Source organism: Dromaius novaehollandiae, chromosome 4, assembly GCF_036370855.1.
Source record: "Dromaius novaehollandiae isolate bDroNov1 chromosome 4, bDroNov1.hap1, whole genome shotgun sequence".
Lineage (NCBI taxonomy): Eukaryota > Metazoa > Chordata > Aves > Casuariiformes > Dromaiidae > Dromaius > Dromaius novaehollandiae.
Window position 1 is genome coordinate 62,309,360 of NC_088101.1, and position 14,332 is coordinate 62,323,691.

Consider the following 14,332-nt stretch of genomic DNA (forward strand, 5'->3'; position numbering starts at 1 on the left):
CTTGAGAATATATGCATGCCTCTTTTCAACTTCAGCCAGAAATACTATCCGCTTCTTTGCAGGGAGGATTTTATTTCCCTTTGAAATAAGAAGTAATATAGTGGTGTATTTAATATGATACTAATAGTGCTGCCTTTATCTCTAGGATCTGCATGCAGCCACTGTGAACCCGGACCCAAGTCTAAAAGAATTTGAAGGAGCGACATTGCGCTATGCCTCTTTGAAGCTCAGGTACAATGTCTACAAGAAGTCCCCATGGCATGACCAGCTCCATGTTGTACTTTGCTGTAACTTGCCCTAATTTTTATATGATTTTAAGACGGATTTTTTTTTTCCATAACAGAAATGCTCCACAGTCTGATGATGATGATTCCTGTAGCATCAACAGTGATCCAGAAGCCAAGGTCTGTAAGAAGATCTACAGCGGGATAATGATTACATTCAGAAATTGTAAACATGACTTGCAAGGTGCAGAATGTGTCCTAGGTTTTGAAATTAAATTTACTCCTCAAGGTGATGTTAGTATTTCGGCACCACGTAGATTGACTTTAACTGTGCAAGACTAATACCATGAAAGGAATTTGCAGATTTAAAGCGTCACTCAGTTTGGTCAGAGTTAAGTGTGACATTTTAAAACGGTACAATCCAAGAAATTGAATGTTACAGTTACAGATTCTACTGTCCAGCTGTAAAAACTGACCCCTTGCACAGCTAAGCAAGTTTCCTATCCTGGATAGAGAGGGCCTTGTTGTTTGTCGTGGCTGGGTGGCTTCTGGGGAGATTCAGTGATAGAATTTGCTCTTTAATTCTGGAGTTCTTCCCTTTTTTAAATACCCCTTCTTGTTCATGTGGCTGCTTGAACCCACAGCTAGTAACAAGGAGTTTGCTTTTCAGAACAAGAAACTTTATGTATGAGGACGCAACCTAGTTTGAGGGTAACATTTATGAAGAAAAATGAGACCATTATGTGAACAAACAGCATATTTAAATCAGAGCCTTGGCTCTTGTAATGTAAGGCCTTTGAGGAGAAAGGAGAAGCAAAGGTTTTGAATGCTTGTATGTGTATTTCCAGATCTGTCATTCAATTATCTTGATGGTTTTGCCATGTTCATGCATCCATTTCTAAGGAGATCTGTGAATCTCTATAATTGGAAACCCAGGTAATTTAAATAAGTGTTTTGGCTCTGTCATACACCTGCAAAATGATTGACAGGAGCATAAGCTATTTATGTGCAGAAAGACAGTATATAGCAGGTTTAATAGTTATAATAACATTCCTGATATATTTTAGGAGAAAAAACAGACTGATCAGGGAGCTTAAGCTTCTTTGTCAACTTGATTATTTGGCTTGTGATGTTTAAATCAGATGTAAATAACCAAAAGCAATGGTTTCAGCTGTGCTCATTACCATGACAAACAGTAAATTCTGCAAATAGCAAATGGAGTGGAGGAATGATTGAGCATTAGGTACCAGTCCTCATAACCAGAAAGCTGTTCTTTTCAAGACAAGACGGCATGGAAGGCATTATAGGGAGGCAGCATTTTGGTACGTCGGGCGGTTTGTGCTGTGTAAATTAGAAGCCCATTCTGCGGGGAGGACTGTGGTGTGCAGACAAATAATGCTCATGTCTCCATCTCCCTTCCCTGTTTATCTAGCTATTTAAACTGCGATACTCAGCGAACCAATACCCACCCTGTATCAGTGAAGTGGATGCAGGCCAAGACCTTGTCTGCTTTTGTCTATATCAGCAGGTTTTGTTTCTCATGTTTAGGCAAAACCATGATGAGTATACTTAAAAGATTCATCATAGCTGAGCACTGAGATGTTCACAGGAGAAGTGTCTGCCAGGAGTAAGACAAGAAATAGAAGAGAAGCTATACATGTATTTTTTTAAATCACTTGAGTCAAAGCACGTTATGTGCCATGCGTCACTGCCGGCTGAGCGGGGGCGCGGGGCAGCAGCGACCCGTGGGTGCTCCTGCCCGTGGTGCTCCACTACTCCGGCGCAGTTTACCCAGAATATTGTGAGACTGAAAGGACTCTGATAGGGTTTGAAATTGATGATCTGAGACTTTGACAAACCAGATTTTTTAGCCCCTTAAGCCTTTCCTCTAGCACATGATTTACCTTAACTTTATTTGTTTGAAGCTTGATTTTTCTGTGGCAGCAAGCACAGATTTATTTTTTTTCATTTAAGCCTAGAAGAATGGAGCTTTATTTAACTCATTACATTCTCTATTGGAAAAATTTGTTAAAAGGAACCTTGCTTGAGATATCAATTTTTAAACCTATTGATGACAGTGGTGAGTACCTGTTGAAATAAAAAAAATTAAGAATTTTGTTTTCCTGAATGGCACCGAGTAGTGATATCTTTCAAGAAAGGAAACTGTGCCATCTTGTGGAAAGCTAAAGTAATGATCTTCTCCCAGAGGCTTTCTATTTCTGCAAGGATTGTAGCACTGCAAAAAAATGTCAGTGCTGGGAAAAGTTTGGCATAGAATTTACATGGTTCTTGTCATAAGATGCAGCAAAGCAACTAGGTATTCAAAATTATCAATAAAAAAACCAAATGTTTCTATATATATTATGAGCTTAAGATATGATTTTGAGTTTCAAGCCCTTAGCTGCTTGGTTGCCTGCACAAGACCATATGAAAGAAGGGGAGGAGGAGAAATAGCTTGCATTTAAGGGCAGGGGATGGTTACATACAGTTTCTTGATTTCCGTAATTTATTTTGGTATGCATATCTTGAGGAGATGACTCATGGCACTTGACAGAGGTACTAATTGTGCATGTGAGACATGCACAGCTGGAAATGAGTTTTGAATTGGTACTTCCCAGGGGGCAGTTCATAGCCTTCCTAGTTAATTTATAGAGCAACCTGCATCTTCCTAATTAATGGCTAGAAAATGCTACAAATGGTGGTCTTAGTTTCAAGGGAGGTAAAAAGGTGCTTTTATCGGTCCTGCACTGTAAATTCTTTTGGGCTGTCTCTTTTTACAGTGTTGTAAAATACGATGGATATGTAAAGTGCTTAAATTTTTCCTTGTGGAGGCACAAAGAAGCTGTACCTCCTGGGAGACCTGTCCCTGTCCATTAGCCTTCATGTTTGGCCTGACATCCACACTTGTCTTTATTCTCTCCTTTTAAATGTGGTTTTCTGTTTAGGCTTAATACTGTCTTCCTATATTAAGCATGTTTTTTTCCAAATTCCTTGTCCATATTGGCCTGGTCAGCAGGCCTTTAATTCTAGAATAGAAGAATCTTGCTTCCTTAGGTATTGGCTTACTTCAGGCTTTCCGAAGTTCATTGGAAATGTGAAAAAGGGGAAAAATTATAATCTAGGAATAAAATCTTTTAACTCCTCTCACCACCACCACCCCCCAAACCCCAAAACAAAATGTAGTAGTAGGATGCTCTTTGAAGAGGTTTGGGGGTTTGGGGGTTTTGTTTGTTTCTTTTAAAGACAAAGGTGCCCTTACTTCCTTCCCCATCTCACCAGCCTGGTAAACATTTTAGTAGCTTTCAAAACTATGAATCGAAACAGATCTTCTGTTTGAAACATCCAGTGAATAATTTAAAACAAAATGCCTCATTTGTAAGGAAAGAGGAAAAAGAGGTCAGTCTTGCCAGTCATCGTAGTATAGTAGAAGTATATCCATCTTTCAGTCTTTGCAGCTGCTGGGTAGCAATGGGGAGTAATGGGGACAGCAATTTCTAAATTGTTTGGTTGTTTCTGAGTCTGACTGTCCGCCATTAGCAGCATAAGACGCATTCCCGGCTATGGAGAAGCTGCAGGTAAATAATGCAGGTGCTCTAAAACATTCTGCTTCAAAAGACATTTTAGAAATAGCAAATTAGCATAGTAAAAATACATCACTTCAACAAATAATTTTTAAAAGTGTCTTTTTCATTTTGTGCGTTGGATCTTTTGGGGAGTGCATTTGCTCACTCATTCTCTCTCCATAATTGAAGCATACTATTGACATATATTGTGTCACTAAGTGACATTATAAGTGATAATGTTATTATGTGATGTACATCATAATATAGATTTCCATCTACAGGAGATCAGCTTCTACCTTGTCCCTATATGGAGTTAAATCTAAGAGACTGGTTCTTTTTAGTGATATACAAAGGGGTTTTTTTAATTTGTTTTTAATGGATATATAATATAAATACCTGAGGTAATATAGTTACATTTCTTGGAGCCTTCAAGGTTATCTGAGTTTCATCATTATATCCTGGGAAATGTTATATGTCTTTCAATCCTAGAAATCCCACATATGTCTGGGATCTTAGATGTGAGCCTGCCAGGCAGGGTCAGGATGTGAGTGACTGAACAGTAGGAGGGATGTAGAGGAAAAGATTTTCCTTGTAGCCTGCCTTAGAAAAACATATCACAAAGCCATTCCTCCTTTGCGAGAGAATGGAAACAGCTCTAAAACTTACCCATAAGTTTCCAGGTCTGTAATAAAATAATTACATCTTGAATTTTTCCACATTATCAGTGTTTTATTCATTGAGATACACTGTACAAATGCTTTGCATCAGGCTGCTGGACTTCTACAGGATTTGGAAAAGAGAAGATGAAATACAACACTTCCATCTCAGATCAGATCAAAATATCTTCTTAGCCTGCAAAGTTCCAGTACTGGCCGTGAGTCTGTCTGCTGCAGGATCTCCAATCTTTTTGGCCAGGAATTGCTGCTGGGATAACGAGAACATCAATACCAATTATTACACCAGAAAAAATGATGCAAGTAGGAATAGTGTGGGTCACACTGTTGCCTTGAAGCAATTACAGACTTTTGAATGCCGCAGACACACGGGTGACACTAGTTTTGTTGGTAGGTAGGTGCGTGTTAGTGACTGCCACCCCCGTAGGATGGTCGTGCGTCGCAGGTGCAGCTGGAGCTGCGTGCCGCGTGGCCCCGCGGGGCTTTGCTGGCCATTGTGCTGGGGCCAGCTGGCCTCTAAAACCACAGTGCCCATGAAGGCTGTGTGCAGCAGCCCAGCATGAGCGCGGAGGTGAGGTGCCTTCTTTTCTTATTTTACATTGATCATGATATGTAGCCTGCTCTGTGGTACAGCATGGTACTGGGGCTCACAGTTTCTGGGCGTACAACGCTGGACTGGATTGATAAAGTCCTCAGGAACAGCCAGAAACTGAGGGAGGAAGCTGTCTCTGGCATATTCACGTCCCACAGGCAAAAAGCTCCTGTTGCCGCTCAGCAGTTGGGTGGATTCGGTGCTCGGAAAGCTCCCGGCATAGCTCGGCCTCTGCTCGAGCGCCTCTGCTCGTGCTGCTGGCAGCCCTCGCCTGCCCCGCTAACATGCTGGTGGAGCTAGCATGGCTCCTACGTCCCGCTGGGGGCCAGTCGTGCTACCTGTAAAACAATATATAGCCTTGGTCAGCCCCAACTTGAGCACGGGCTGTTGATCATGGACTGTCTCCTGCATCATGTTGCTGCTACAAAATGAACTATCGGATGATATTTGTCTATGTCTCTTTAATGATTTACAGCTGCTTGCCAGTTTGAGGTGGCTCAGGGTAACAGTCTGTTCTCATTTGCAATGTCACAAAGCTTGCTCTTCCTTTTAATAGAATTATAATGAAAATATTGAGAATGCATCTTTTATGTATGCACACGCTTAAGACGGCACAGTGCATCCTTGATGAGCTATTTGTACATTGCAGACTTGCTGAACAGTGCATTTTATGGAGGAAGTTAATTTAAAAATCAATTAAAACTGAACGTTGTATTGAATGACAGAGCAATATTTAGATGGCCCTAACCATCGTGTATATTTATTTTAGTATTCATTCTAGCTCTAAATCTTATTTTAAAGGAGCAGAGGTCTTCCTCACCAAAATTTCTTGCATTTCAGCAAAGACAAGGAGAGTAGGGAGTAATATTTAGCTCTTAGGAGATTTAAAAGCACGGGTTAGGCAGCGCCCTGTTACCCCTGCCTGGGTGCGTGTTATTCTGGGGGCTTGAAGGCTGTAGCTCTGCAGTGCTGGGGGGAGACAGCGTGACAGCGCGTGGGTCCTTGGAAACGAGAGGCCCACGGGGGCTAACAACTCAGTATTTCTGTGCTTTTTGTTCCCTGCTCGTTTCAGTCTCTTTCAAAGAATGGAAATCGATCAAAAGTGATTTAACTTCATTGACTTTGGATCCTGTCGTAAACATAATTTCTACAGAAAACAAATTACTCTTGACATGTTGTTTCTAAAGAGACATGAAATCCTGACTGGACCAAAGACATAAGTTTTTTCCATTGATTCAGTAAGGTCAAGGGTTCACCTGAAGGTTTTTGTTATTATTTTGAAGTTGGATGTCATGCATACTACATTTGAGATTTTATACAACACTACTGAAAAAAGTGCTGCTGGCTGCTTTAGAAGTACTTACAGCTGTCAGGCTGCACAACAGCCCTCATCAGAAAAATAACTATATAACATTGAAGGTTAAACATACCAAATGCAGAGCATTAATTTTTAAGAAATGAATGCACACATGCTTTCCTGCCCTGCAAACCGCTGCTGAATTTACTGACAAAGCATGTGTGTCAGGGGTCTCTTCTTGTGTACTTGAGTACTAAAAGGTCCTTGAGTTACCCTACTGTAAAAGCATAGCAGAGACAAAACAGTTCCTTTTTTTGGTGTTTTTTTTTTTCCTCTCTCTGCTGTAGACCCTAATTTTAGCATCTTTCTAACAACCATCCTGCAGTAGTTTCTGGTGAACTCTTTGACTGCCTTTTCTTCACTAAAGAAGCATATTTTCTTATTTCACTGTATTAAAATGAAACCTCGAAGAAAACATTATTACCCCAAACCAAAGTCCATAAACCTTCTCTTTAGGATGTCAAGTTAGGGTGGCATCTGAAATCAAAGCCTATTTTGTAATGAGGAGACCAGAAAAAAAAAAAAAAGTGTTATACATTTTTTTCTTCAGAACTGTTTTTAGGGAATGGCTCTTAATAGAGTAATGGTAACTACTCCATTTTGCTCAGCTGACATGTTTTTTCACGTGTTTCACAAATACAGTAACAAATAAGAAATTGGGGATCAAAAAATCTTGAGCTGGCACAATGGTCCTGTAGCATTTTCTTGCCTTGGTAGAGCTGATTTGACCCCTCTGGCTGAGAGCAAGGAGGTACCACTGAGACAGAGAAGCATTAGCTTAAAACAAGAGAGCCACTTTTGTCATCCTACATGGTGGAGTCTGCGAGTCTGGAAAAATGAGACTCCAGTGCCTTGGAGAAGGGGCAAGGGTTTGTCAAAGCGGAAAGGTCAATATTGAGCTGCTGTAGAAATGTAATTTATTACAAAGCCTATTTTTATAGTACCTGCAAAGCCCTCATGTTCTATACCACAAAGGTTTAGTTTATCACCTGCTTAAAATAACAATTATTAGTCGATTCTGAATTCTGTTGTGACCTGAACATCTGTGTGCCTATTTTTGTGTGATAGGCACATTTTCAACAATTCACATGATACAACATAAACTGCAACAGAAAGCTGGAAATACATAAAAAAAAATTATTAGTATGTTTTTTAATGATGCATTTGGGATTTTTGGTGATGAAGCATTTTAATGTGATGGCTGTCAGAGTATTTCTCTGGGAAAATGGGTGCACCGCAGTCCATTAATGTAAATGAAATGAAAGTGTTTACTTGGTCATTAATTGTATAGAGTCTCTTTATTCTTTTGTTACTTGGTTTAACTTTGATCATGTCCAATATTTTCATCTGATATCAGTGCAAGTTTTCTTCACATAGCAGGCAGATATGTTGGAACATATTTCTTTCTTCTGATATGGTGGCTGTATTTTAGGATATTTGATCTTCCAAAGCTTAAAACAACGTAATAGTTTGTTTTATTTTTTATCTCCTAAGGATAAAGTAGGCAGAACTTCAGGGTTGTGTTGGCAGCGTAAGAAACAGTTAATTATGTGACCTACATGCTTTGTCTCGGGCACAAGTCTGCTCAGTGTTCTGTGATAAAATGCCTTATTAAATACTGTAATGATCTACGTCGATCTGTAGAGAGATGTAACCTTTAAAAGGAAAAAGATAAAGGGAAACAAAGGGAAACTGCTCAAATCCAAGTTCTGTAGGCTCAGAAGTAGGGTAGCTATTAGTAGCATAGATTTAAATAAAGAAAACATTTTGTAGTAGTGTAAATATTCATAGTTGATACCCAATAGCTGTGTGATCTAAGAAACAATCTGTGTTTTTAAAAGTTCATTAGCTTGTTGTTCTCAAGCAGATGTGCTAATCTAATTTTTGCTTGTAATGGGATCTTTTCTACCCATGCTCTTACAATCCAGTTTCCAATACTTCTCTGACATCACTCTTGTATAACGGATTCTCTTGCCCTCTGTCCAGCAGGAACTTGTTTATGCTTTGGTTTTCTAGAGGGTTTTTTTTTTCTTTAGGTGTATGTTTAGCCCTACAATGGGCAAAGGCTCGAATGTGGCGTTTGCTGGAGCGGAGCTGTGAGACCCACACAAGTTCCTTGCAGAGATCCTCCCGCAAAAGCGCTTGCCGAGCAGAGCTGCACCTTGTGGTGAAAGGTTTTGTGGTGCCGAAGGGCAGAATTGTGAACCGCAGTCGGGGAGCCTTAGGTGATCTTTTAGATCTGAACTGCACTGTGGGAGAGCATATTGCACAGTTTGGATTACAGCATTTATGAGTTTGGTTCTTTTGACTACAGATCATTAACTTTTTATAATTAACTGGATTTGCAGCTGCACAAAACGTAGGTTCCCTAGAACTGTAAAACTGAACAGTCATACTAGTGCTTTCATTTCTGTTTGCATATCTTTTCATGATGCAGAGTATGCTGAGGTGCTCTTCTTTCTCTGGTCTTGGAATTTATTGGGTATTTTCTTTGCACAATGTCCTGTGTAGCCTAACAGGATAAGGAAATGTGAGGTCTCCAGTGGAGAGGAAAATACAAGATTGTTGACATATTTACAAGATTATTGCAACTTAAAGGACATTGCTTTGTTCAGCTGTCTGTGACACACAGTGTTCATGATAGTATCTTTGATCCTTCCCCATCCTAAACAGCAGTGTGATCCTAACACAGTATGTAGTTCCTACATCTATTTTTTCATCCTGCTGTATTATGAACTTCCTTTGGTTTGCTTCAGGTATAGCCAGCTCATCTATATTCAGATGTTTTTCTAAATCATCCATTTTAGAGTTTTGATTTTAAGACAAAGCAGAGGGTCCTGACAAGGCAGAGAAATTGATAACATTTATTTTGTACGTTAATGCTAAAAATGTCTAACATGATACAAGGGGCATTTGTTTACTTTCTAAGGAAGAGAAGAAATGAGGTAGTCTACTGTAAGCCAAAAGTGGCTAGCCAGATTACCTTGAAATTCTGACATAGTAATTAGCTGTGAGCCTTGTGTGTAGGTACTTAGCTAAATGGCATTACCAGGAATGCCTGTTTTAATGAGATCGTAGGCTCTGATGAAGGAAAGCTGCACTCAGCGGTGTTCAGCTTGGCCTGCTTTGGCTGTGTGTTAGTTCCGGGAAAGAGAAGGTGCATTAGCAGAGCTCGTTCGGGTCAAAAGAAGCACTTTCTCCCTTGGCCAGTAAGTACCATTGATGGGACCTGGGAAAGCGTGATGTGATATCAGTGTGCTAAATAACTAAGCAGTTCTGCTGTAGGTGCTAACTCAGCTAACCCTGAGTTAAGAATTGGGTCATACCTGACTGAAGAGACTAGGCTGCTCTTTGCTTCTGCTGTTTTTTGTTTCCTTTTGTTTTAAAGAGTAATTCTTATGTTGAATAATTAAAAAAAAAAAGAAAAAAACCTTTCACCAGCGAGTTCAGGAATCACTGGCGATACGCAGAGAGGGAGGCAGGTGTGCATGCACACACTTCCCCCCAGCTGCCCCCAGTATAGATATATATATTATCTGTTATATTGATGATAAATGAATTACGGCATGTATCACGTTCCTTTCAGTCATCGTATTATCTAGTGCTTTAACCTGCCTGATGGTCTGTAGTTGCTTCTGAGTCGTACCAGCACATGTATTCGGTGAGATACACCCAAGAAGTGACGGTGGCATTCCCTAAGGGCGATGAGGGCAAAAGCCTGTTGAAGGGAAGATTTGGGGCCAAGAAAGGCCAAAGAACAGCAGTGGATACTCTGTTTACAGAGAGGTTGACTTGCAATTCAAATACTTGATTTTTGGTTGTGTGGTGTATTTTGAGCAAAAGGATATTTCTTCTATGCGTATGCTTAGGTACACAGGCAAGGAGTTGCTTTTGAAGGGGGTTGTTGAGGTTTTCTGAGTTTTATTGTGGACTTTTTTTGTTTGTGGTGAGTCTTAGCGAAATTAATTTGTTTTGATAAAGCTGTTCTGAATCACTTTAGATTATGGTAATGGTTTGCTGTACAATAAACAAGCAAAGACTGCCTTGCCGTGTGCTGGAAGCCCACTGGGTTTCTCATGTCTGCCGGGCTTGGGAGCACTGAGATGGACTGGAAATGGGGAAGGAGGCCAGACCCTCCCCGTAAGGGCAAGTGCATGGGGTGGGCGATAGAGCGTCCTCTGCAATCACAGCAGTGGGCTAAAAAGGGAAAGAAATGGAGCAGTGCAGCCAATGGAGAACTTAAAGCATAGAATTAAAAAAGCCAGGAAAAAGAAAACAGTTCAGCATCTTTATTAACAAGAGATGTGCTTGCTGTCAGCCTGAACTGGTTATCTTTCACCAGGTTTTTGCCTTCTTGAGGTGTGCTCTGTTCAGTGTAAGGACTTGATTTACCTCTGTGTTTGGAAAGCAGCTAACAAATTGCAGATGATGTTGCGATATGAAGAATAATGAGGAAGCAATGTGCTTATTGTACATTATACATATACATACATACATACTCTTGCTTTGCTAGTGCTCTGTTACTTGCTTTAATATTGAAATACTCATAAAAAAAAAATCTTTCTTCTGGCGCAGTAAAATCTGTATTTAAAAAGCTTGCAAAGATAAATATTTAATGCCCCAGTAGGCATCCCAGCGCTTTCAACAAGACTCATGAGCATCAGATGTGCCAAAAACAATTCTGCGATGTGGGATTAGATGACCTTAATAGATGTTAAAAACTGGATATTTTAGTCTCTTCAGGTGCAGCCTTGGAGTGACAAATACTCCAAGTGGTGACTCCTCCGTTGTTTCCTCTCTGCCCCGTCTCCTGGGGCACGGGAGGCTTTGGGTGTTCCCGCGGCCACGCTCGCAGGGGAGCTGAGCGCGTTTGCCGTTTGCTGCCTGGTGTGAGGTGTGCCTCCACGACCTGCGGGGGCTCCGAGGGCCGGCCCTGCGCTCCCGCACGGCCGCGGCTGCCTGGGTTTGTGCACTGGGGGGCAGGTCAGGAGCTGTTACTGGTGAGATCTGAGGGACCATCACAGAAGTTCAGCGTGTTTCCGAGGCGGGTGCAACAGTAACTGTTGTGCGTTCTTGCTGCCGTGCATTGGCAATTTCAGGACAAGATACCCATAATGTTCTCTGGATGAAACCTTAATCTCGTAGACAAACTTCACTGACTTCGTTTGAAGTCTGTATTTCAACCATAGAAAAGCCTGAGAGTAATTTTTTTTTTTTCTTCCCAGACTTAAAATTTTTTATTATCTACCCTTGTAAACGTAGCATAGCTATTTCCAGTCAATTCCTCCCATTTTGGTTTGTTTGCAAAAAGCACCATATGCGCAAAGTAATGTCGCCTTGGCTTGTTCTGCCAACTTGGTGCTCTGGTTGACTAAATCTCCTTCTGCTAAAAAATTGTACAATTAGTTTGTTTTATTTTAAAGGTCATTTTTAATTTCTTCTAGAAAAAGCTTGCTTTCCTCTTATGATAGCTTTTCTTTTTGTTTGTGCTTTGAATTTGTCATTGTTGGCTACCTTAGTTAAACTTACTGTAAAACTGATTTCTGTAATCCACAATGAATTACATTTTCTGGTTAAAAGCCAGGCAGTGAGATATACCGTAAATGTGAATTTCACAATAACAACAGACCTAATCCAACAGTATTTTCTTTCTTCTCATTTAGAGCCCAAGACACTGGCCAAAATTTCCATTCTACTATATCTTAGTTGTGCTTTTTCCACCATTTGTGTGTGTGTGTGTGTGAGATCTACTAACAAGATTTGGTGCTCCTTTTCCTCCCTTATTTCCTCTTTTATATTAACAAAAATATTTTAGCATGTGCTATTACTGTACTATTTACCTCCACAGACACCTTTCCTGGCAAATGGTTTTTCTTTGTTATTTCCAATGTTTTCACCTTACCATTCTCAAATTATGTTTTAATTTATTGACCTATGAGCGTAAGCTCATCTGCAAAGCCTTGACTCTGTTCCCTCATGGCCTGGGATCTTTAAGCTTAAGTGGCTACTGCCTAGTTTCTGTTCAATGCAAAGATTTCCATAGTTGGATGCAGCTGTGTCAACGTGCAGTGCTGTGATACATGTTCAGATATTTTCCGGTTTCTTTTTAGTGCTTTGCTGTGCGCTCTCTGGGCTGGGTAGAAATGGCAGAAGAAGATCTTGCTCCTGGAAAAAGCAGTGTTGCTGTGAACAATTGCATCAGACAACTCTCATATTGTAAAAACGACATCAGAGACACTGTTGGCATTTGGGGAGAGGTAAGAACGCGGTGACCCTCCTGTTGCTCTTGGGACATTCCTCTCATGTCATAAAATATCTTGGAAAAAAAAGTATATAGACAAATGCATCCATGCTTGTTTTTTATTCATCTAAAATGCCAGGTTAAAATTGTCTGAGTTAGTTGTTAGAGTACCCAGGTTTTCTGTGCAGTCTTTAACAGAAAAAAAAAAATGTTTTCAAGTCCCATGCTGGGACTTCCTTTTTTAAGCTAGCACTGCTAGGAAATACAAAAGAGTTCAAGGACAGATTTGACATTTTTGTTCCAAATGGCTCAGGACAGCAAGTGCCACAAAGACCTCAATTTAATGTTTACATCTTTGCTTTGTGTATTTTGTAATGCACAGTAATATCTAACAGTATAGTAACAAAATTACCAATGGACACTGTAGAATACTATTTGACAATAAAAATAATTTTCTGAATTATAAACAAGAAATCAAACGGATGGATGCTGAGTCAGCTGGAAAAAGTCAATTCTGACTAGTACACACCTCTGTAATAACAGTGTTTAGACACACGCAAGCAAAACTATTGAAGTTAGTGGAAGTTTTTCTCCTGACTAGAAGTTTTAGAGTAATGCTGTGGAATACCATTTTCACACATGTTTACCAGTGAGAAAAGGACTTTAAGGAAACCAAGATTGGCATGTCCTGTGCTCCTAAAACATGTGAGAAGATTGAGACTGATGGTCAGATGGCTTATTTTAAGACGATTATGTTACCCTGTTTCAAAAGAAAAAGAATTTTCTCATCTGTCTGTTAGTTCCTCTCCAATAACTTTTGCATCTATTGACCAACGTTGTCCACATTTGAAGGATGCCAAATTCCTACAAATGGAGGGAAAAAGAGAGAGCACGACTCTTCTCTTTTTTAGTATGCTGACCAGTCAGTGCACCTTCGTCAGCTGGACCACCCACGGGCTGCGCTTGCTTTCTCTGACTTGGCGGCAGGAGAGGGTAACACCGTGCGGGCTCCTGCACAAACGTGGTACTGTGGTGTGGAAAAGAGGCATGTTTGGGACAGAAGAAAGGATGAAAGGTGTGGAGGGGTTAGTAAATGAAAGGAACAGCAGAAAGGAACAGCAGGAGTTATAATGGTGGGAGGCACAGAGGACATAAGAGATAAATCCATAGGAAAACAGGCTTCATTATTTATTTGATCTTGGAACAACTTACTTAGACTTTAGCCAAGTCGTATTCTGTTCCTCTCTCCCAACCCGTTGCCAGGAGAGTTGCACTGATGTGGATTTACAGCACAGTGATCTGAATGCAAAAGTGATGTAAGAATGAATGTTGTTACCTTCGCTGATATTTGTGTGTGATTCAAAAGAAGCAATGCTGCCGAACAGAAAAAAAGTCTGTCTGTGAAAACTTACTGCTGCAGTCTCAGGCTTGTGTTCACTGTCCTGGCTATGACCATGATGCAGAGACACTTCAGAGAAGCAGCTGGGAGAAAGGATATGTTTAAAAATGAAAAAAAACGTTTCAAGGGGCACCGTCCCTTATTTTGGAAGGATAATACCACTCATTTGCATTTCAGTTTGAATGTAAGGCATTTTTCTATTTAAAGGAACTTTTATTTAAGAAATGTACATTGTAGATGTAAATGAACAAGGTAACACTGGTCTCCCTTCTCCTTGTTTCC

General features: G+C 40.3%; 1 protein-coding gene across 24 annotated transcripts in view; it reads left to right on the top strand.

Annotated features, from left to right (window-relative positions):
- APBB2 (amyloid beta precursor protein binding family B member 2) overlaps positions 1-14,332 on the top strand; it is a 214,540-nt gene that overhangs the window by 145,149 nt on the left and 55,059 nt on the right. For all 24 annotated transcript variants that reach the window (XR_010389082.1, XM_026093701.2, XM_064511241.1 and 21 more), the window contains 3 exons: positions 146-231; positions 344-404; positions 12,521-12,667. Coding sequence is in view for 23 of the 24 variants with exons in the window: in XM_026093701.2 (XP_025949486.1) it covers positions 146-231; positions 344-404; positions 12,521-12,667 (294 nt within the window). In the remaining variant the exon portion in view is untranslated. The remainder of the gene's footprint in view (positions 1-145; positions 232-343; positions 405-12,520; positions 12,668-14,332) is intronic.